General features: G+C 42.2%; 4 protein-coding genes across 4 annotated transcripts; 2 read left to right on the top strand and 2 right to left on the bottom strand.

Moving 5' to 3' along the window:
- Window positions 1-418: 418 nt before the first annotated feature.
- On the bottom strand, window positions 419-1616 carry LOC109485343. Its single transcript, XM_019788898.1, has 2 exons — window positions 1536-1616; window positions 419-982 (listed from the first exon to the last, which is right to left on the bottom strand). Exon 2 carries the CDS (start codon window positions 976-978, stop codon window positions 517-519), a length of 462 nt encoding a protein of 153 aa, XP_019644457.1. The 5' UTR covers window positions 979-982; window positions 1536-1616; the 3' UTR covers window positions 419-516.
- Window positions 1617-2879: 1263 nt separating this feature from the next.
- LOC109485342 (high mobility group protein 20A-like) lies at window positions 2880-9457 on the top strand. Its single transcript, XM_019788897.1, has 10 exons — window positions 2880-3067; window positions 3749-3942; window positions 4288-4370; window positions 4606-4729; window positions 4857-4983; window positions 6063-6112; window positions 6413-6518; window positions 6924-7088; window positions 7518-7609; window positions 8020-9457. Exons 1-10 carry the CDS (start codon window positions 2896-2898, stop codon window positions 8137-8139), a joined length of 1233 nt encoding a protein of 410 aa, XP_019644456.1. The 5' UTR covers window positions 2880-2895; the 3' UTR covers window positions 8140-9457.
- A 576-nt stretch (window positions 9458-10033) lies between these two features.
- On the top strand, window positions 10034-17312 carry LOC109485347 (alpha-N-acetylneuraminide alpha-2,8-sialyltransferase-like). Its single transcript, XM_019788906.1, has 9 exons — window positions 10034-10079; window positions 10677-10872; window positions 11319-11498; window positions 11879-12023; window positions 12886-12998; window positions 13568-13660; window positions 14061-14238; window positions 14817-14901; window positions 16103-17312. The coding sequence occupies exons 2-9, from the start codon at window positions 10679-10681 to the stop codon at window positions 16381-16383; spliced, it is 1269 nt and encodes a 422-aa protein (XP_019644465.1). The 5' UTR covers window positions 10034-10079; window positions 10677-10678; the 3' UTR covers window positions 16384-17312.
- An 828-nt stretch (window positions 17313-18140) lies between these two features.
- On the bottom strand, window positions 18141-22403 carry LOC109485243 (vasopressin-neurophysin 2-like). The gene is made up of 3 exons (XM_019788692.1): window positions 22254-22403; window positions 18968-19184; window positions 18141-18566 (listed from the first exon to the last, which is right to left on the bottom strand). Exons 1-3 carry the CDS (start codon window positions 22401-22403, stop codon window positions 18430-18432), a joined length of 504 nt encoding a protein of 167 aa, XP_019644251.1. The 3' UTR covers window positions 18141-18429.
- Between the last annotated feature and the right edge of the window lie 259 nt (window positions 22404-22662).

Raw genomic sequence — 22662 nt, forward strand, 5'->3', positions numbered from 1 at the left:
AAAAAAAAAAAGAAATGAAGTGTACAAACACACGTAACGTACATGCACACATCACAGACACACACATTCACAGCACGCACACACACACACACACACACACACACACACACACACATTCACAGACACACACATGCACGTACACACAGCCAAAACACACGCACACACACACACACACTCACAGGCAGGCACAAACACGAGCAAACATAACAAAAGTCAATGATCAAGCATTGTTGTTACCATTTTGGTTATTTATTGAGTACAGAAGCTTGTTTGGCTTCATTTTAGGCTGAAAAGCCATATGGGCGAGGAAATCTCAATCCTCTCGACTCGAACTACATTATTTCTGTCGAAGTAATCACTTTCCGATTTCTGATCATCTAATTTTGCTATTCGTTAATATTTATTGTCCATCTCAGCAGAGACCGAGTTGTGAACAATTTTTGTACCCAGAGCTCTATTTTGTACCTATTGTTTCTCCCGTCTTGCCGCCATTGAACAAAGATTGTAGCTGTAAGATTAGCGTTCTTCCCCCTCGTCCCCACCCCTCTTTCCGTAGCGAAAGATAAACCCGGCCTTCTGTGGCCTGCTGGCGCGAATCGATTGAGCCAGCCAGGACAGGTCTTCTGGTGCCTTCTTCTCCCGCTCCACCCCGTCCACGCTTGGTCCCCGTTCCGTCCCGCCCACACGAGGAGGTCCTGTCTGGTAAAAACGACCACTGTGCAGCGGTCGGCGAAGGCCGCCTACCGCTTCCTTTAGGTACTTCATCAAGGCCTCGGCCTCCTCTGCCGTGAGACGTTCACCGACGTCATCGTCACCGTCGTCCAGCAGCGCCACTAGGTTGGCTCGTTTCTGCCCGCCGGCCTCGTCCTGGGACGGGGAGGAGCGGCGGTCCAGCCGGGAGCCGGAGGGAGACTGGAGGTCGGCCGCCGCGGCAGTGATCACCAGCACCGCCAACAGCACAGCTAGCTTCCGGGTCATTTCACTGTAACGGGAACATTTACATGCCAGAAAATTAATATCGAATCCTGCGAAAAATAACTATGAAGCTACTACATAACTTCGCCTTACAGTAGTAAAATGAATGTCTTTCAGTACTAAGGACATGTCCAACAATTTTACATGACATTCATACTTCTTTGATTTCTTCACCTCTTGCGCCTTTCAATAGTGTGCTTGGTACCGAATAATATTCAGTCTGTAATAATCACAACCATTTATAAAATATGAAACACTTTTATGAAATAGGAAACACTAAAAACACCAAGACAAAGATACATTTCACTGTAGGCCAAACGAACTGCAAATATTTGAAAAGTTATCGTGCCTTACGCAACTACAGGGCGTGAAATAGAGTTCGCGTTGTGGCATAAACTATCTCCTATCTAAGACACTGAATTCTGGCATAAAGGTATGCTAAGATAATATTCCAGAAAAAAATTAAAAACCGTTGGATAGTCGTGATCTATGGCTGGTATTTCGCAGCACAAACCTGAGATGTTGGAATTAGGAGAAAGGAAGAGAAAAGTACTACTAACCTGTACTTGTAATTTGCCGCTGGTTCAGTGATAGAAGATGGGTGTTTCACCTGCAGATAACAATAGGATATGAACAGTGCCTCTCTGGTAGAGGTTCTGAATGAAATATTCTGCCCCTCTGCTCTGCTTTTAAAGCTCTATGTGTAATCGTACCGCCCACGCCTATGGGAATGGTCCACAGGTGTGACGGGTGTGTGTGTGTGTGCATAATTTCCAGGTTGGTACCAGATAACTCGCCCCCCCCCAAAAAAAATTATATCATATGCATGAGGCAAGGCCTTCCATGGTGTCCGATATGCAACAAGACATAGAGAATATCGTAGAAAATATTGGCTTGTCACACCCTCCCTTCCCTTCCATTCCCCACGTGGAACATGGCACATCCCAAGGGCGGATGAAATCATAGTCAAGTAAATTGAAACTCCAGAAGGAATCCGACCTTTCACGCTTCGAAGTGTCCGATGATGTAAGAGTACGGTGCAGGGTTGGTTTTCAATCTAGAATTCAGTTAGATTTCAGTTCAGTTCAGTTCAGGTCATCCCCTAAGGTGCCATTCGTAATGTGTGAGTGAGTGAGTGAGTGAGTGAGTGAGTGAGTGAATAAGTGAATGAAAGCATTCAAACGCACAAGTACATGGATATACATGCATCATATAACTGCTGAATTTCTGCGGCAGGCAAGTGCTGTTTGGAAATGTGAGCGATAAATATTTGTGATTAGATTAATATCCAATTAAGATTGATACCCTAAAAGCATCGTGGGCGGATACACAAGCTTTAATATCTGATATGACAGTGTGAACAAAACGATATCGATATGGCACGAGTTCTCTCCACACGCCCATCTTTCGGATCCTCTTTCCCGCTCATTTATACCATGCAGTCACGCCGCGACTTATCAGGTTGATATGACGAACACCCATTCGTCATTATCCTTATTGATGAAATGATACCCAGGCAATACTGTCGATTAAGAGAAGATAAGATTTGACTTCAACGTCGCTTCTCCTCCTGACTCGTCCTTCATCTACAATGTTTCACACGTCTTCCAGAGAAGGGACCAAATGAGCGCATCACCCTTTCGTGCAAAAGTTACATTTCCCGCAAGATGGCCTCACTACTCTGCCACTGCCCAAGTATGACCTCAAGTAACCCCTGGGAACCGCTGCACGCAGAAAAACGCAAATAACCGCTACTTCATTTGAGTTTGTCTCATGAACTATACTGAAAATTGCATATAAATACGTGCATGAAAAACATGTAATCTGTTAAGTATTTAGATATATTTTGAAATTTATGCGACAGCCTTACTTGTGAGAAATATCTTGAGGTTTGTCTGCGATCATTGTGATGTTGAGAAGATGGAGAACGAAGTTAGCACCTTCACTTTAGCTTCTTTCTCGTCGTCTGATCAGGAGAAAACAGTAGATCTACAGGCGGAGCACAACGGCGGAGGCTTCATCTGTGTCCCCGTGTCGTTTGTGAACCACATCGCTGCCGGGGCGGATGGTACCGCTGAGTTACAGGCAACAAGTCAGTACTGGTGATGACTTACACAGGGTGGGAGGGGGGCGCCGCTCGGGTTGTTTTCAAACTCTGACATCAACCTGCTGGATCGCCTGCTCTGCAACCTTGAGAGAGAATTGTAGAATTATACTAGAGGTCTTTGGAAAATTGTAATCCACGCTAAGTAAAAATGATGTTCCTTAGGAGGATTCCTTGATACATATAAATAAAAGATACGTTGTTATAATTTGTTGTTCGAACTCGTATAAATTATTTTTGCCCTGCCGACCAGTTGGAACTACGTAGACGACTCTTCTCACTACGAATTCCCTTATATCATTACATTGGATGATGGTACTATCTAGTACAACATATTTCGTTTGTGTTTTGTTGTTGGTTTCTAGTCACTCAACAAGTCAGTTAATATTACTGTTAACAACAGTGATCAAAATTGAATTTGATTCTTTTCAATGGTTTTATAATATTGGAATAAGATGATCTATGAAATTAGCTGAGTGACCAGTCAAATGTTTGGTTGCTCAGTGGTTCCAACCTCTAGTGGAAAGGGGGTGCTAGGTGCTCTCATGTACCACACTGCAACCAGTACTTGGTATGTGTTATAAATCATATCCCTATACAATTTTTCCTGTCGTCTACTGCTGTATGGATACATACCGGAGTGTGACTGTAGTTCCTGTACTGCTGCAGGTCAGTCCCAGCTGCTGAACCAGACGTCCATCGTCAGTACCCAGCCCACCACCCTCCTCAGCATCCAGGTGGAGAACATCCACCAGCAGCTGACCAGCGGGTCATCTGAGGACAGCGGCGTGTCCAGTACCTCCGCACAGCTGCTCGATGGACAGCAGGACCAGATCAACCAGCCAACAAATGAGGAACCAAAGGTGAGAGTCAAGTCAATTCACTTGGCAAAATGTTGTATAAGACTACTAGGTACTACTGCAGTACAATCGACATATGTAGGCTCTAAGCTATGACATTAGCTATAGAATATTGGTAGAAGACAAAATGTACAATGTGACAAAAGAGATAGTGGTATATGAGTGATCACTGTTTTTGTTAACATCATATACATGCAAATTATTTGAAGACATATGCAAACTGTGAGTGGGCAAATCAACCATCCGTCACCCGCTTTTTGCCTACCATGACATCATAGCGATTGCTCATATACTGGTATATCTTCCTGCAGTATGATGTATTGCTGATTATGATTCATGTTCTTGCAGAAGAGGAAAGGTGGATGGCCCAAAGGGAAGAAGAGGAAAAAGGAAACAAGAGACAGCAATGCACCAAAGGCACCTGTAACTGGGTATGTCTGTGAGAAAATTATATTAATGTATAACAGGAATTATTTGCCTTACAACCCCATCCACTAGAGCCGTGATCACCTTGCAACAACATATTTGGCAAATTGCTGGACAATTTTCATACACAAAGAATATTTTTTTTTACCTAGGAGTACAATGTATATAAATACAACATGTATATCTATAGGGAAATAGAGATATCTGCTTTATGGGCTTGCATGTATGTCTTCCCCACAGGTATGTACTGTACTTGACTGAGCAGAGAGAGAAGTTGAAGGTGGAACATCCTGAGCTTCCCTTCACAGAGATGACCAGACTTCTGGGCAGCAGGTGGTCAGCACTTTCTCAGGAAGACAAGCAGGTACATGCTGTTCAGCTCTTCACGTCATGGGAAAATCATCTTGCAATTTTAAGGCAAATTGCTAGAGGGCTCTCTTGATTTGACTTCTGAACAATGTAACATCTTGTGCCATGATCACTTTGACTAGAAATACCTGGATGCAGCAGAGGAGGATAAGCGGAGATACATCGAGGAACTGAAGGCTTACCAGCAGTCAGAGGCCTACCAGTCATGGCTCAAACGTCAAGCAGCCAAGAAGTTAAAATGTTTAGTAGGTATGTATGTCAATGAAGGTCAGATGTCCAGGTAAACCGTACTCACAGACAATTCAAACTCTACTTCTGGATAAAATACAGAGATTCATACCATGAAAGTAATCTCTGAATTCTGCCCATCAGTAGAGTTTGAGTTGTCCATGTGTTAAGTAGTTAGGGCTGCTTCCTACAGTATATTGCAAACATTTTGTACTCAATGATGTTATTGTTAGAGCTGTGTACCTAAACCAATTCTATGTACAGGTACATGTACCTGCAGCTAGATAATTCTACAGGTACATGTAACACAAGTATTAGATACACAGCCCTAGTCAGTACTGTTCTATGATTTATTCAGACCACATTGTAAAGCACAATGGTTCCTCTTGGAAACAGTTCATTGACATTGTGCTCATTCAACCCTAGTGTATGTTCAAATGACGTAGTTATACAGTGACCTGTCCAAGTTGCCATAGGTGGATTATATAACGAGATGGATTTATGCTCTACATCATAGATAATCCCCTGTATCTGTCTCAGAAGGCTTAATCACTGTCCGTCTGCCTCGTGTTTGGATTCTGCTTTAAATCCCTTAATCTGGCCAGGACATCTTGAGTAGGATGTGAGGAGTCTCTTATCCATTAGCAGTTGTCTGATGGATTTGTGTTAATCCCTACGTACATGCCTGCTGTATCCCCTACTCGTATAACAGGGTTACGTAAACTCTTGAAATTTCTTTGCTTCTAATCTTTCGTCAATCCTTCAAAATGTTCAGGATGACATGATGTCAGAGGCTTCGTGCAAGGGTTTCATTTACATTCTTGCTAGCCATGTATGTTGTAGCTGTACATTTTGTTAGAGTTGGATAATTGAATTACTTCTGTTGGATAATTGAATTAATTCTTTGGTAATGGTACATTTAATTCAGTGGTAAATGGTACATTTACATCAGTAACAGATGCTTCTGCGTCCTATGAAAAGATATAGCTCATCACAGGTGTTATTTATTCTTTTTCTATGTTCATACCTCACACAAATGCATCTCTACAATCTCTTTAAGTGCAAACAAAGGTCTTAACTTATTCCCGTGTTCTCATCAGATGTAGAAACTATAGATGGAGAGGTGGACTCTATTGTGTTAGACTTAGAGGTGAGTTGAACATTAAGATACTCGCATATTTCTGCCTGATAAAAGATCTTCTTTTCATTTTTTCAAATTTATATCTATCATAGGGTGAGGTAGGTAGGAGTATGTTTGAAATAAAAGCACTCAAGTCACTCATAGACAAGGATGTCATTTATGTTTATATTTAAAATTTTTTTGTCATATTCTCAGGAAATATGGTTCCTAACATGCTGAAGGTTAAACAATGTAAACTGTTTTGGGTGAAAATTCTGGTTGACATCCATTTGTTTGTTTGTTTGTGTATCTAACATTATTCTCTGACAGGACGACCCCAGTGACCTGTACTGTAAAACATGTAACCAGTACTTCAGCTCTCTGCACAACAAGAAGGAACACATGTACGGCAAACAGCACCTGCAGATGCTTACAGGTAAGGAACACATTATGGAAACAGCACCTGTAGATGCTTTCAGGTAGGAAACATAGGTATGGCAAGCAGCACCTGCAAATGCTTACAGGTAAGGAATATATTATTATGGATGTCACTCCAAGACACAAGAAAATGTTCAGACTATATGCATGATGTACAAAATTACAAGTAGATGTACCAACTACTAAGTACCTAATACCAGCTCAGAAAAGAACAAGAAATAGCCTTGCCCTCAAGTACCACAGTAATCAAGCCAAGATTGAGGTGTTCAAAATTATTTTTCTAGAACTATTGTTCAGTTGAACTTGTTGTCACTGAGTACAGCAGGGCCCTCCTCACTAGATAGCTTTGAATCACAGCTGTTAGTCCTGTTCTAAGATGAATGTACCCAACATTTCCCACCAGGTGAGTTTGAGCGGGAGGCAGAGCTGACTAAGCAGGAGGAGGACCGGCTCCTGTCAGCGACAGTGGAGGAGCCGGAGTGTCTGGACAGGACTGCCTTCCTGGAGCGCTACAAGGGACCCAACAGTGCCGAGAACCTCAAAATGGACATCATAGAGGCCAACACATGTCAGTACTGGTGGAGAGATAGATATATGGTTACACTCTAAGGTAGAATGGGGAGGGTTGAAATCCTAACAAAGGTAGAGCATAGGAAGATAAAAGCAGTGCTTTTGTCCAGCTGCTTTTCAATATTTTAGGGCCCAGCCACAATCATTGTATGAGAATTGCATGATGGCAAACTGTGGGCATTGTTGAGACAAGTCATGGATATATCATGCAAAATTCAACTGTCTTGTTACAGAAAAGTCTGTTTTAGATCCTTGTTGGCAGATAGTGCTGCCATGGTCTACTTCATAAGCCTACGTCATCAAAATACAATAACCTACAGCAAATACTCATCTGGTAGCACAATACATTTTGTAATGTTCCTCTTTATATGTCAATAAATCAGTTTGACCCTATTCATATTTATATTTTATTTCTTCCATGTCTCAGTAAGAGAAATGGAGATTGGAGAGTTGAGAAGATCCCTGGAGATTTCCCGTGAGAGGCACTTACAACTACAGAAGCAGGCACAAGTTTATAAGGTAAGGCTTACACAATCAGCCATGATATTCTTTAAAACATGACAATTTATATATCACATGAAAGGTATCTTGACATTATTATGTTGATTAGAACATTGTCCTTTACACAGTAGATGAGAGACAGAGATTTCAGACTTCCCAAGAACTATGCAATCCTCAGCTTCCAGAATTCCCCTTGTTGAACTTTGCTGGCTCACCTTTAACCACCTGTCGTTCTACCGTCAATCTTTCCCCCTCTCACTTGTTGTCAATGTACTCTGTCCAAATGGGTACACACAGCACAGCTCAGCCATGTGACCCAAAATAATACTTCTGTAATGATGTTATTAGGCATGTCAAAGAAAGCAATTGTGTGTGGTTCCATGATACATAGTGACTAGTTGCTGTAATGTTTGTCCTATTTTTTACAGCTAAGACTCCAGAAAGTGGAGTCAGAGGTGGAAAACATGAAGGCATATGGAGCGTCATTAGCCACACAGCTTGACGGACTACGGATGGTGCCAACTCTGTTTGGAGTCATTAACTTTTAACCACTACAAAGTGTGAACCCAATATTGTACAGTTTGTTGTAGAAATGTCCATTACTTTGTATATATACACATGTATCAACAATAGCTCCTGTGGCCCAATAGGTCTATCAGGAGATACTTGATTTTTCTTACTTACATATCAATTCAGATACTCATTTACATACATTGCACCAGTTACACTTGTCAGAATCATTCTGAGTAACTGATGAATGGTAGTGGATGATATCAGAAATGTCTGACTCTTTAGAGCATTCATGAAGTTTCATAGCAAGTAATGTTCTAGTACCTGGATTCCTAACCTTCATCAATGTGTCCATTGCATAGCTATTGTTAGAGCAGAACTTCAGTCTGCAGTGGAGAACTCCAACCCATGCAGGGGTCCCAGAGGGGGAGGGGGTGGTGTGAAAATGGGGAAAAATTACATCACCAGGGCTCCGAAGATTTCATCTAAAAACTGCCAACAAGACATGATGACATGCTATAAACCTTTAAACTATTTGCATATTAGATTATCCACCTCTAAAGCTGGTAAGAGTTTTGCTGTACAAGACTGACCACATGGGGATCATGTGATAAGAAAGTACAGCATTACATGAGTGAATATCGCACAGTTCTGTGCCATATTTTACTTAAACCTCACACTTCTACATACTTTATTCCTGCAAAGAAATATTTGTACAGTGAAAACTTAAGTGTAATCAATTACATTGCAGCTATTTGCTGTTTATGATTGCCAAACATATGTGTACATGTATGATTAGCAGTAGTCCATTTATACACAGTATTTTTGTGGGCCAGGAAGCCCATATGTACTTAAGGTGGCCCGAAAGTAATTCTGAAATCAGCAATTATAATAGTCTGTGTACTCAAGACATGGTCAAGACAGTATCTGTCAAAGTGACAGATATTAATATGATTATTCATACCAAGTATGAGCATCAGAAATTCTATCAGCATAGAAATAATAGTATGAAATTGCAAGTAGTTTTACTTTGTATGATTGTGTATAAAAGTGTCTTGTACAGTACATATGAATATTTATTTTTACATCAACTTCCTGGGTTGCATGACTTGTGTATATGTCAAATGTAAGTATAAGTTATATAGCTTATTGATCTATGAACTAACAGAATGTACAAGTATTTGTAAAAAAAAAGCAAACTTTGTTTTCAGTTTACCTTTGAACTTTTCTGTACTAAGTGGTGGTGTCATTTAAGGTAACAAAATCTCTTAAAGATGAAAACTGTATATGGTTCGGGGTCTTTAAGGACTCTCTGTTAGTTACATCAAGCAGTTGTTAGAAGGAAAATAAAACAGTTTGGACAGAATTATTTCTAAAATGCCGTTGTCTGCATGCTATTAGAGGTTGAGGGTTCCCAGATAGTGCCACTGTCCAGACATGGCCCATGCCTTCTGTTGGCGCAGAAAAAGCTGCCAGGGGGCATAACCCTTAACAAGCCCAATTACTACCTACCAAGAAAAGAGCATTACTACATATGAGCAGCATGTCCAGAACTCGAGATATGATAACCGGAATTCTTGCTGCAGCACCTTAGAAAGCCGCCACGTGACCCATAATCTAATCTAATCTAATCGTTTTTCCGACAGCTGACAACATAAGATGCAGCCACAAATCAAGTTATGCTGGTCACACACACGCACATACACGTACACTCACACACATACACAAACACACATGCCCCGAAAACATAATATCGGTGAAGGCAATAATCGATTAGAGTGTTGTACGATGTGATGGAATGGCATCTGAAAAGATGAACATGCAAATACCGGCAGCCCACCTTTAAAACACCTAAAGAATTTACCGATATACTGTTGTTATGCCAATCAAAGCCACATATGCAAATCAGCCCCAGGTATCACAATAGGTCACCTTATCTACTGTCTGGCGTGAGTGAACCAACGGGAAGAGTTACGGGGTGAGTCATTTCAGCTCTTACAAAAGTAATGCACGTAACCTATCACGTTAAAAACACGTTTGTTATCGTTATATTGCGGTACTAACCATCATTGTGCTCAGTTGTTGTTCAGGGCAAGGAGGTTAAAGTTCAGGGTTGATTTTATCGTCACTCTTCCTTTGGTCAAAACTCTAAGTCTAATTGCCATTATTTTATTTTAATCGCCATTACTTACTGCTTGAACTGCTAAATTGTGGCCTGCAGTCAGGATCAGTTGCATGTTATCGTATGCGTGCTATTGACTGTGTTGTTGTTCTAGATTATTATTGTATGTTTAATTCTGTGCTGTTGATGTTCAGATATCATTTTGCATGTTAATCCGTGCTGATGTTGTTTAGAGATGCTGTTACCATGGAATTATTGTTCAGGGATGCTGCTACGTGTCACGTGTTACGTGCTGAACTTCTCTGCTTCAGGAATTCGAATGTTGTTGTCGTGTTGTTGTTGTTGTTGTTGTTTTGATGTTGTTCAGTGATTGTGCTGTTGTTGTGTTGTCCAGGGATGCAGTGCAGTGATCGTTCTGTTGTTGTTGTTGTTGTTGTGTACAATGTTATTCAGTGATGTTGCCTGTCCGGCTGAGGCGGAACGAGTGCCTGCTGTTGTCGGTGTACCTGGTGTGTGTACCGCTGCTGGTGACGCAGTTCTGGCAGGATGGGGCGCGGTCCTACCGCACGCCGAGGCAGCAGGGAGGGGAGACCGTCACTCTCATGACAGTTGAGAACATCACTTCGTGCGTCCTTCCCAAATATCACAGGTTTATGATTTTTTAATGTTTGTTTGTTTGTTTGTTTGTTACTTCCAGTACGGTAGTATTGTTTTGAGTGGCGCTAATTTATGGTAGGTTTGTATGTTTGGGTTCTAAAGTGAGTGAGCGGAGATTGGGTTTCACATGAGCAGGAGTTTGACACGTACATTTACTGTAACGCTAGGGATGATTCTCTGTCATCTGTTTACCCGAAGTATGAATACGTACAGTCAACCTAACTTTTCTTTGTAAAGGTGAACTTTGCAATTGGCTGATAACATTATAACGCGCACTCCAAGTACTTAACTACATCTCGCCCATCGGGTTATGTCTCATAACCTTCAACAGATGATTTTCTGAGATGCTTTGGAAGTGCTGGGTTGGGGACAAAATGGTCAGATGAAGCCAGCTATTTAAATGTGGATTATATATAATTAACGTGATGATTGCGACAGTCCCAAAGCAGTTAAAACTCCCAAGGAGACCATCGCTAGTCCCCGCGCCATCTTTCGGAATGGCAGTGTATTCCAGACCAACAGCACTGTCGTGGAGACACCAAAGGACCTTCTCAATTTCTTCACCACCCTGGAGTCCAAATCGTGGCGATTCAACAAAAAGCGAACTGCAGACTTCAGGTACACACTTTTCAGACGACCTAGGTTGTGTTTGGCATAGGTTTTATTTGTGTGGCTATTCTCAAGTTTATTTTCAGTGTTAAAGTCCAAATACATTCGTCGTATGATCGTCGCACGATTGCAAACCTAAGCTATATAAGGTATTCTTGGGATAGTCCTGGATGTGTCGTACAACATTTTTCTGACTTGTTACGGAAAAGGCTCAGATGCTTCAACCTTGCAAGCGGTAACAGACTGTTTATACTGCAATATTTACGACATGAAAATCGTACGAGGGCCTACGACGATCACGAATGTGACCGCGCCGTTGTTAGCGCAAATACTCTAGAAAAATCCGTTCTCTTTTCTGTTCTCTATTTCCTACATTGACGTCATCGCAGACGACAGTTGGAGGAGAAAACCCAGACGAGACAGCTGATGGTGCTCACGAGGCGAAACACGCCGCCGAAATCCAGGATTAAATATGCCAAGGCTCCAAACGAAAGCTTCTACATATCGGAACAAATCTGGAGAAACCAGCCACAGGTACATGGAGGGATACGGGGATATTTTATCTAGTCTATCAGCTATCATACATCTATAAGTAGCTAGTCTTTTGTGACATAAGATAAAAAATAATATGCAAATTATGTAAACTTTATTACAGGTATTTACAGACGATTCACGTTTACTGGCGTAAATAAATTTAGTTGAAGAGCTCCTACCGACATGTGCTCTTAGTTATAGACTGATGAACTGAGCTTTGATTGGTCAAATCAAGGAGGTTAACTTAGTTTTAAAAAATAATAAAATTTTCACTTCTCCAAAAATGTACATAAACGTGTATAGAGAGTAAAGGAACCAAAAAGCCAGTTCTGACGTCTGCCTGCGTCATGTGGAGAGTTAGCTAACCCTCTGGCCAGCCTGAGAGCAGACACGTGTTGACGTGAAGGGCGTGGATCCATGCTTTGTCTTCATATCTTCCCCACCGGAGTGATTCAGTCGAAGGCACGGTGAACCCGGACATCATCAATCAACAAATGGTTTCCCGAAATGTTATGCCGCCCTGTTAACCCTTGTAATATTTCGCAATATTGATTGTAAACATTTCACAGCATACAAACAGCTACATTCATCTAATCTCCGATTCTAGAGACAGCGACTACATAGCTACTATGGCAGATCGCTCAACGAATTCCATATACATTTTTATTAGGACCGAAAGTTGTGTTTTATTATCTTTTAAGTGCCCCCTTTACGTTTTGTACGCTATTCAAATTTTAATAAATCAAGGCTCACACAAATTCATTTGGTCGCAGTACGTACGGCCCCCAGCGATCGCCCTCTAGTGCAAAGGGGCCCTCTTAGTAGGCAAACCTTTTGATTTGTGCGTCTTTTGACCACTCAGGATGTGCCATTTGACGAAGAGTACCACATGAGATGCAGCATCGTTGGAAATGGCGGAATTTTAAAGGGGAGTGGATGTGGAAAAGAAATTGACAAGTCGGATTTTGTTATAAGGCGAGTTAATGTTTCCTTTTTTTTATCAAATACATAACTGGGATAAAAAAAACATAAAGTCGACATAACGTGGAATAATTTGACAGACAAAGGTTACCGAAAAATAGCCCTGAGCCACAGAACTGGCAAAACGTCACTCAGACAGCCCCAAAGTTTCCACAGAGGCTCTGATTGCATTTCAGCACCACGGACAGGGTGACATGTCTTCATGTGTGTTACTTTTCACTAGTCGTTAACTGTAGTCATATAAATGAAGTTCTATTTGTAGCGTGCTTTTGAAGCACGCGTAGACTAGTACTATTGTATATACGTATATACGCTTAGTATTTTCCCATCTCGGTTATTTTCTGACACGAACATATTCTTTCCTACCTTTGTATTTTTTTCTAACCATCAGAATCGCTATTCCTTTTTCCTAATCGCATTGAACATTGCAGCAATTTATATTATCTGTATAGAATTGTTAACAAACCATACCTACTTCAGGTTGAGGCACACTAGTGTTTCCCCCTGCGTCTGTAAGTTTTAAGTTTGTAATGATATATAGATACTGAATATTAATTTTGCAGGTTTAACTTCCCGCATGTGAGTCGGCCGTATGTGAAGGATATCGGCATCAGAACCCACATGCTGGCCTGTAACGCCGGGATCATCGACAGGAAGTAAGAACAACATAAATAAAATAAGCACAAAATCAACTGGATAAATTCTCTAAAGTAGTCAGACATTTCGGATAGCATCTGTTATCTGTTATATCTTTGACTGGGAATGCCAATGGACGGGCGCTAGCTATCTGAAACGTCTGACTCTTCAGGTTGCTTGCATTGAGTCATGTATTACCAAATGTTCTACCTAGATGTCTTCATCGACGTGTTAAGGACAATGTAGATAACACGCATTTTCTCAATGGCTTCCACTGACACAGTCACAGGGGTCGGGTCGGAAATCACGAAGCAAATTTCGAAGACAAAGATTAGCAAGTTTGGCTACATCTGTATGTTTTGTTCTGCTGCATCTGGAAGAGATGATCTTCTAACTTTGACGACGTTACTCCTGCTTCAGTTTCAGAAAGATGCACAGCCTTTCCAGGAACTGGTTACAGAAATATCAGATGATCTTCCGCGTGGGGAAGTTCGGGAAGAGCACGTTACTGGCCTTCCCGTTCATGGTCCCCGGCGGGCATCAGTCCAGAGTCGTCAAGATGCAACAAGTTATCAGAGCGCAGAAAATCAGCAACAAGGCAAGGCACCCTCTTGTGCCTTCTGAATAACGTTGAACTTTGATTTCCAACACACTCAAGGACTTACCCGAATTTTCGACTAACCAAGTCTAGTCTTCGACTTAGCAATCCACCATTGCTGTGACGTCACGTAGAACACGTGACTAGGTGAGTAGTGAATCACAGACAGACTACAGTTGGTCAGTCAGAAATTTGGATACATCCTGATGATCTTTCTTAGCTAGTACAATTCAAGGCTTGATTCAGAATGACTTCTAAACTTTCAAGCTAAAAAAAGTCCAAATGAATGATATCAATACTTCAAAATTGAAACCTTTCTCTCGCTACCCATTTTTTCTTAAAACCTCTGTACCACTACCAGGCCTAGTCTCATCATCATCATCACCATCAATCCGATAGTTTGCCTGAATGTTGCGTATCCCAGATGTCAATTAAAATGCATATATAGACTACTCTACTGTAAAAGTAAAATGATACACGTAAGGTGTGCAGAAAATGAAATAATTCGTTGTCAGTTATCCAATTGCTACTTCTTTTCATAAAAGTTGCAAGAGTCCACACTTGTTTCTCTTCCCTAGGTTGTTTTTAACAATCCGCGGCACCGACACCTTATGTACGACTTTTGGAAATCACGGGGACTTCAAACTAGGAGTTTAAGTTCAGGTGGGTCTATATGTCTTTATACGTTTGAGTTTTCATGTTTATGAATAGTAATGGATTTTATATAATATTTAAAAAATAATGCCTGAGAGTATTAAATTAAATTTTTCCAGCATTAGATGTTCTCTCGATCGAGAACCGTTTAATGTGATAATGTGATCAACACAAACTGAGCAAATACGACCGAGGTTGTTTGGTAGGCGTTTCATGGATACCACTGGGCGCACTTCATGTCAATAAACCTGCTCCTTGGATCTAAATCAATAAAAGGACATTATATAAAGTCCTTGGTCAGTGTTACGTCAGGTGCAGTTTTTTCTACATTTTATTTTACGCAAGATGCTTGCATTGAGGTTAACGACCCGTTCTTCAGACAGCATTTGATGCACAAGCTATAGCTTTTTACACAATATTTAAACATGACACCATGGAACAAGATAGCAGTACAGTTATCATTATTCGCCGCCTTCAGAACGTCTTGGAAAATTGATCTAATTGTTACATTAATGGAAGTTAACCAGCGTTTTCTGTCGACTATTGTCAATTCATTCTGTATTCAAGAGCAATAAGAACGTAATGAACTTAAACAGCCATCTGCGCAGATTTAAGGCTATTTTTGTTTCATCTTGACAGATTGTTAAGAAGATACGAGTATTTTGCTCTCCTAGGCAACATGTTTAAGAGACAGGTGTGAGTCACGGGAAATGCGCACTTACTGTTTAGTTCAATTTCCCAAACAATTCCTGTTTGCTATATAACAACGAAGCATGATTGACACGTGGTAAAAGCACGTGGGCGGGGTGACGGTTACAGACCATTATGTCGACTGAAGCTCGTACAGCTGCAGATGAGCCCTTCTTCTGGTATTAATGGAGACAGAAGTGATGTAGCGAAGGTTGTTTTCTTCTTCTGGTTTGGTTTGAAGCGTGGGTGTGACGTTTAATGGCGGAATAATTGCCCATTTACTTTTCAACTAGGATGGCTTTCAGGCCACCGCTAAGATATGTATTTACCATCTTAAAATGTAACGTTTTTTGATGAACCACAAAGTGTGTGTGTAGTTTGTGACGTGTGAGTCAGCCATCCCTACAGTTTCTAAATATACAATTTCTGTTTTACACAAAAGATTATTTTTTAGCGTTGTAAAATATTGTGTCTCCTGTAGTAGACACGACAATGTAAAACTCTCATTCTCGTTGTTCAGGGTTCTATGTGATCAACGCTGCTCTGTCCTTCTGTGACGAGGTGGTGGTTTACGGCTTCTGGCCGTTCGACAAAGACCGTGCCGGGCGGCGGCTGCGGTACCACGTCCCGGCGCAGGCCACCACCGTGGACGCCGGCATGACCAACCCCTGGCACCGCATGGACCGGGAGTTCTTCAAACTAGCGGAGCTCTACTCGCAGGGAATCATTAAACTAGTCACCAAACCATGTGTCAAACCACCGGCGAAGAAGAAGAAGAAGACAAAACCCAAAAAGTCATAGACACTTACGGATGGTAAGCCTGTGACTTGACTATGGGTCTTATGTAGGTTACAAAACCGTTGTTACAAAATGGTTGAAAGCGTTGTTATGCTTCAATGTTGACATACTGATAGTTTAACAGTGGGCTATACAAGAATGCGGAGATTTATGACTTGTCTTGATCCCCAGGATACTGACCCGCAATCATACAGATTCCACTGCCACGATATGCCGTGATGAAACCTTCTCCGCAGGTCGCAATCAAATTAAGATTCACGTCTTAACTTTAATAATTTCTTGAGTCATGTCTGACATTTTTAGGACAGGACTTGTGACCCGTCTTGGGCAGGGTCGCAAACCAATCAAGTCAAAACGCCTTGGCTATCATATCATACAATATAATGTCAAGAGTGAAGTGAGGTTGTAACTAGCAATTTTTCTCGGCTCAAGACTTGTCACAAGCCGTGCCTGTAATACGTGCAACAGGCTTAAGTCATGAATCAAAAACGGCTCAACCTACCAGGTCGTCTTACAAGACAAGCCTTGGACGACTCGGGTGATCCTTTTTGTATGATGATACAGCAGGATCATACAAAAAGGATTACCCGAGTCGTCCACGGCTATGATAAGACGTGATTCTTAACGGACGTCACGATCCGTTCCCGTCAATTTCCTTCCACCGAGATAATGTCTTCATCCTACCCGGCCTGCCAGTAAAGTCCCGGCCACACATACACCGCACGGTGCACCGACGGCGGAGGGTGTTCCGCGATGATCGTGCCGTAGATATGAGACCGAACAGATGCAATAGTTTAATTTTGGGACTATTGCGCCAGTTGTTTTCAAACCGGCACGATCGGTGGGGAAACCCCTCCATCGTAGGTGCATTGTGCGCTGAGTGTGACCGGGGCTTAACGTCCACAGCAGGGCAGCCAGGTAAAGGACAATGACGATGACGATGAAGCTCATTGCCCCCTGTGGGGGCTAAATGTCGTACTAGTAAGTCGGGTATCTAGAGTATGATATATGATATAAACTTCCCAAATAAAGAAAAATAAACATATAAATAAAGGCTCTGTGTTTGTTACCCATGCCCTGTGATCCACAGAAATTGCGACATAGAAATAGACAACCAGTTTCTCTCCAATGTCCTTTATTTAGTCCAGAAAGAAGCAGTTTCTTCCGGTGGTTTATAGCTTCGGAGTTTGCCTTTATGAACTGATCCTGTACAGAGCCAATATTACAATATATGCTGCACTCACCGGAGAAATCAGTTGTCTTTTAAACTGCTGTGACGTATCAATGTTCCGGCAACGCCTCGTGGGCGACTCCTTTGGACCACCGACCGTTTTTCTTCTTTTTTTTTCAGTTTCTATCATTGGTCAATCTATATGAATAAAGAAGCTGGACCGGTTGCTCTACTGCGTTTAAAACACCTGTTCATCTCTGTAAATGTGAACGAAGAAGGCTACAAGAATGACTATGGCCAATAAAAAGCCACACATGATCCGCCATGTTGTACCACAGGTACACATTTGAGGTTGTTCCGCTAAAACCTTCATTGTGCGATTTGATTTTCTGTGTCTATTGGTCCACGAAACACTACGGTAGTCCACCATTCGCAATGTGGCTAGAACGGAAGGATCATTCCATTCACGAATGTCTAGAAGGGGTGCTCGGAAAATTAATCTTTCCATCCGACTTCACTTTTTCGTAGACTCATTCCATTCCCTATTTCTAAATTATCAACTCTAATCATTTTACTTTTGTTCCTCCGCATACAACATTTCATCTTGCCCTTTGTTTCAGAGTTACCATAACTACTAAGGCTTAGAATTCTTCTTTTTCACCGAACGTTCGAAAATCGCTACGTCACGCATCGGCGCCATGTTGGATGATAACCTGGTAATATAAAATAGCTTATCATCCAACATGGCGGACTTCCGGGTCGATCTCGATTCTGACGTCACGTGAAAAAGTAGAATACACTGAGCCTTTCCATTTCACCCCTCTGAATGGAATAACCCTGCGGTTCTGAGTAGATGTGGGCGCACGAAAGGCGGTCCGTCACCACCATTTCTGCACGTCCGGAGGGGTGTTCCCGGACAGAACCCAGTGGGGCAGCACCGACCGCCGGTCTTGCCTTCTTGCTTCTTCGTCTTCAGCGTTCCTCGCGGAGCATTCTGGAGACAGACTGCATTTTTCTGAGGAGAAGAAGAGAAAAGATGCCGCTTGTACATCATAAATCGACTTATTTTGTTATACTGATTAGGTCAAGGGCATGTCCAACAAGAGGATTCTTGGACTAAGAACAGCCTGGAACCACGTGTATCATACTACGATATCAACAAATTATCTATCTTGAATAGTGATATAGACATTTGTATTTGGCACATGTAGAATATTGACAGTTCGGTCACATTCGTCATAGGTCGTCGTGTGTTGCAGTTTTCAACCAGGCTGTAACAGAATCAAGTTAACCGCCGACAAGGATCTAAGGTAGCGTTTTTCGTAATAACAAGATAGCTGAATTTCCAGGAAACACGACGGATGCATGACGTTTGTGACCGGCGGACCTCTAGTCTACTATGTGTACTACTCGTACCTCCGTCCATGCAGCACATCCCTTCTCCTACGCAGGTGCCTGTCTGCTGGCCGGGCAGGGTGCAGGACGGGCCGTCCGGTCTGCACGGCACGGGCACCAGGTTCTCCATGGAGCACTCCAGAGCCACGCTCAGGCTGCGGGTACAGCCGGCCAGCGGGCTGCAGCACGTGGTGGGCCCGATACACCGGCCCGACAGCGACGGCCCGCAACGAGGGCACTGCGAGAACCGTAAAAAGGGGGAAAAGAACAACGCTAAAGCCCCGGTCACATACATCGTAAGATGCACCTCCGAAATCGCCGTACGTCGAATGATTGAGAAGGAACAGGTGCAATAAATAGTTCAAAATACTATCGTTTGATTTGTAAAGTAATTGTACCCCCTTTCTACTCATATCTACGACGTACGAACTCCATCGTGGGTGCATCGTAGAATGTATGTGACATCTTCTTAATTAACATGCGAGTGTGAGCCACTGTATTTCCTCTATGTTGGATTTTATTGCCCTGGAACAAAGCCAAAACATGAATTACAAATAAAACTACAGATTTGAGTTGTAGAAAGAATCGCTTCATTGAGAGGTAATTTTCACAAATTTTACCAACTATCAATCATCAGTTCTCGGATGGTGAATACAAAATTCAACAGTAGAATAGAATGAATGAACTCAGTTGCTCAACAATCGCGCATGACATAAGGTATGACAACAGTATTAAACAGCAATACTACAAGACTAATTTATCCAAAAAAGTATGACTACAAAATATTCTCGAAAGCAGTATAAGAGCGACATTATCTTCATGATGATTTGGTATTGCCTTTGGAATATGATACATGCATGAGCGACAAGAAAAAAGCTGTTGCTCCTGCCCATGCCAGCGTTATGAACATTGATTTGTACGTAGGAGGCTGTTAGAGTACTTTTCCGCTGCCGTGGAGTTAAAATTCTCGAGAGTCCGAACAGTCATCATGTTGTCAGATGTAACGGCGAAGAACAATAATGGATCGACTTCAGATAGCTCACCCCGCGACCTTTCTTGTCTTACGTGCAGGTTTGTATGCGGGGCTTATATAAGGGAATCTAACCTCCCACTCCAGGGTATTCACCTGTCAGTCACATCAGAACACGGCTCACACAGGCGATGTTTGATATTTTCAGATATTAAAGTTTTGCGCCAAAACGTCTGCACTTCTCGTAAACTACTGTCGCAGATGCAACTGAGCGGTTAAAGCTGAATGGTCTTTCATTTTTGTTAGCGTCGATTCTTTTGACGTAGTTTTCTGGTGTCACCTGGGGTACGTCAGCGTATTGTTACAGCATAACTTACGGCAAGTTTTCTCAGTCGACAAGGGCTTTGGTGAACATGATATTGCTCATTTGCAAACTTTCAAACTTTATTATGCAATCTGATTTGCAATCATTGAAACTGAATTGCGTTGATTTTACACAGTACATTGACAGTGCGTAGTTAAAGTTAAAATATCATCAGCGTTACTACAAAATGTTCAAATTATATAACATTATACAAGACGATTTAGACACAACAACAAACAAAAAAGGAACGATGGACGGGTAGAGTTTTGTAGGCGTCACATGTACGATAGTGATTTGCTAATTGGTGCTCTGAGTCCCATGCGACAACGGAGGTTGTAATAAGTCTCCACTACAGGGGCAGGGGCAACATGCCAGGATTGTGTTCAAAAAGGGCTTCATGTTTCAGTAAAACGTTGACAAAGCGTCCGGTTGGTGCTGGGGACGCAAACCTCTAATTAGCGCATTACCAAAGTCGGCAGTTGGCAAAGGAAAGTTTTCTTGTGAATACATCAAAGATGAGTTACTAAAAGGGATTCGTATTTCAATGAAACAGTTTTGCTTCCCACGTAATAAGGATGCGGGCGGCGACAACTATTACTTGCGTAATTCCGCTGTAGGCTTCTTCTCTCATCCCCAACCATAATTGGGTCATTATCGAAGAGCTAGATGTCATTAGCATGAAATGATAAAGGTATACTTCACGTTCGCGTTCATATATCCACGCATTTCCTGATTGAATTGAAGCTGATGAACACTACTTTCTCAAGGCGAGGCACGCGGTCGTCCCTATCTATTTCTTTCTAAAGTACTCTCTCCTCCATAATTGTTATCACCATTTAGTTTAAGTCAAGGGGAGGTTACATAATTTCAAACTACACAACACCAAATTTAATTTCTATCCCTGACATTTGACGGACAGCCCAGTTGAGCGCAGATGTCTCTGTATTCTACAGTTGGCCGGTTACAAGTTTCACCCCGTTGTACTGCTGTCAGCGGTACGTGTCTCAGCCGTCTGAAGGGAGCAGGCATGGCGGTTCTTTAATCATCGGTAGTGTCATATAGAAACAGGCCTGTCGCATGCATGGGTGCTGATGCCGTTATTAAACACGCAATTTCGGATACCAGTTCATGCATTCAGTATGATTAATTTATGTTTCATCAAACAACTTTCCCGAAAGTAGGGCATCGAATGATGGCATTTTCTAGGTCAAGTTTGGTAATCCAAATCCCCATCTTTGCATACACTTTACTCTCCAGTATTATCTAATGCAGACGCAAGCCCGCATTATACATTTCAATATTCGATTTCTGCATTCGAATTTAGAATTAAAGCAGTTAGCTAAATTATACTTAATGTATATATCACAAGGGTAAGCGGTAGGTGAGATATACCTTTAGAAGTGAAACGGGCACGTTCTGCAATATATGCCCACGCCACCCGGTGGACCAGTGTCACACACCAGCCAAAGTCGTCCTTTCCTTTCTACCATCTTACACACATCTAGCATCCATCCGACGTATTGAGTTATGTTTTCCCTCTATATCTCAGGTTAATAAAGACGTTCTTCCCGTTACAATGCGGTCGCGCTTCTGTATCTTATAACATAAACGCACAGCAAGTGCTACAAAAACCATCACGGTGACTTAGCTTAACAAACGACCTGTGATTTCATTCTTTCTTTCTTAAAGATAAACAATTGCTATTGCTATTCCTCCCCATGTAGATGGCCTGGGGTGCTCATGTTCTACGCACCCCTTACACACCACATCCCCTAACGTTTTGTTAGTTTTGTTTCTTATACATCGAACTCTTACATCACCATGCTTCAAATACAATGTATAAAATGAAATGTTTCACAAATTTCATTTTGGTCGATCAGCGACCGCCGTCTAGTGGAGTTATGATAAACAACCCGTCCACAAATCATTTCAAACGTGCAAACAACACCAGCAAACAACCGAAACAATCTCACCTCCCTCGCATCATGCCCGCTCCTGGACTCCAGAGCTCTCTTGCCGCCCCGGGGGCAGTTGCTGATGTAGCAGCCGGCAGAATGTCCGACGGTGGCCGCCACCACCACCAGGATCAGCACCACGGACAGGACCATCCCAAACCGCCACATTCTGCCTGCTGGTGTGTCTCCGCTCTGGTAGGTGAGGACTGGGGAGAGTCGGCGAGCCTTATGTAGAGGTCGTCTCGGCGAAGACGTCAGAAGAAATGGACAATGACGGGCGGAACAGGATGAGTCGAGGTCGAGCACTACAACCTCATATCGAGAAACCTACGCAGCTGCGCACGTGGAGTCAGCGACCGTGGTTTTAGAAAAAAAAACTGTACAAGGAATAAAGGAAGTGTGCGTGCGTCATCGCAGACAAGTATTT

The sequence above is a fragment of the Branchiostoma belcheri genome, unplaced genomic scaffold (assembly GCF_001625305.1).
Source record: "Branchiostoma belcheri isolate BF01 breed outbred unplaced genomic scaffold, Haploidv18h27 scaffold74, whole genome shotgun sequence".
NCBI lineage: Eukaryota > Metazoa > Chordata > Leptocardii > Amphioxiformes > Branchiostomatidae > Branchiostoma > Branchiostoma belcheri.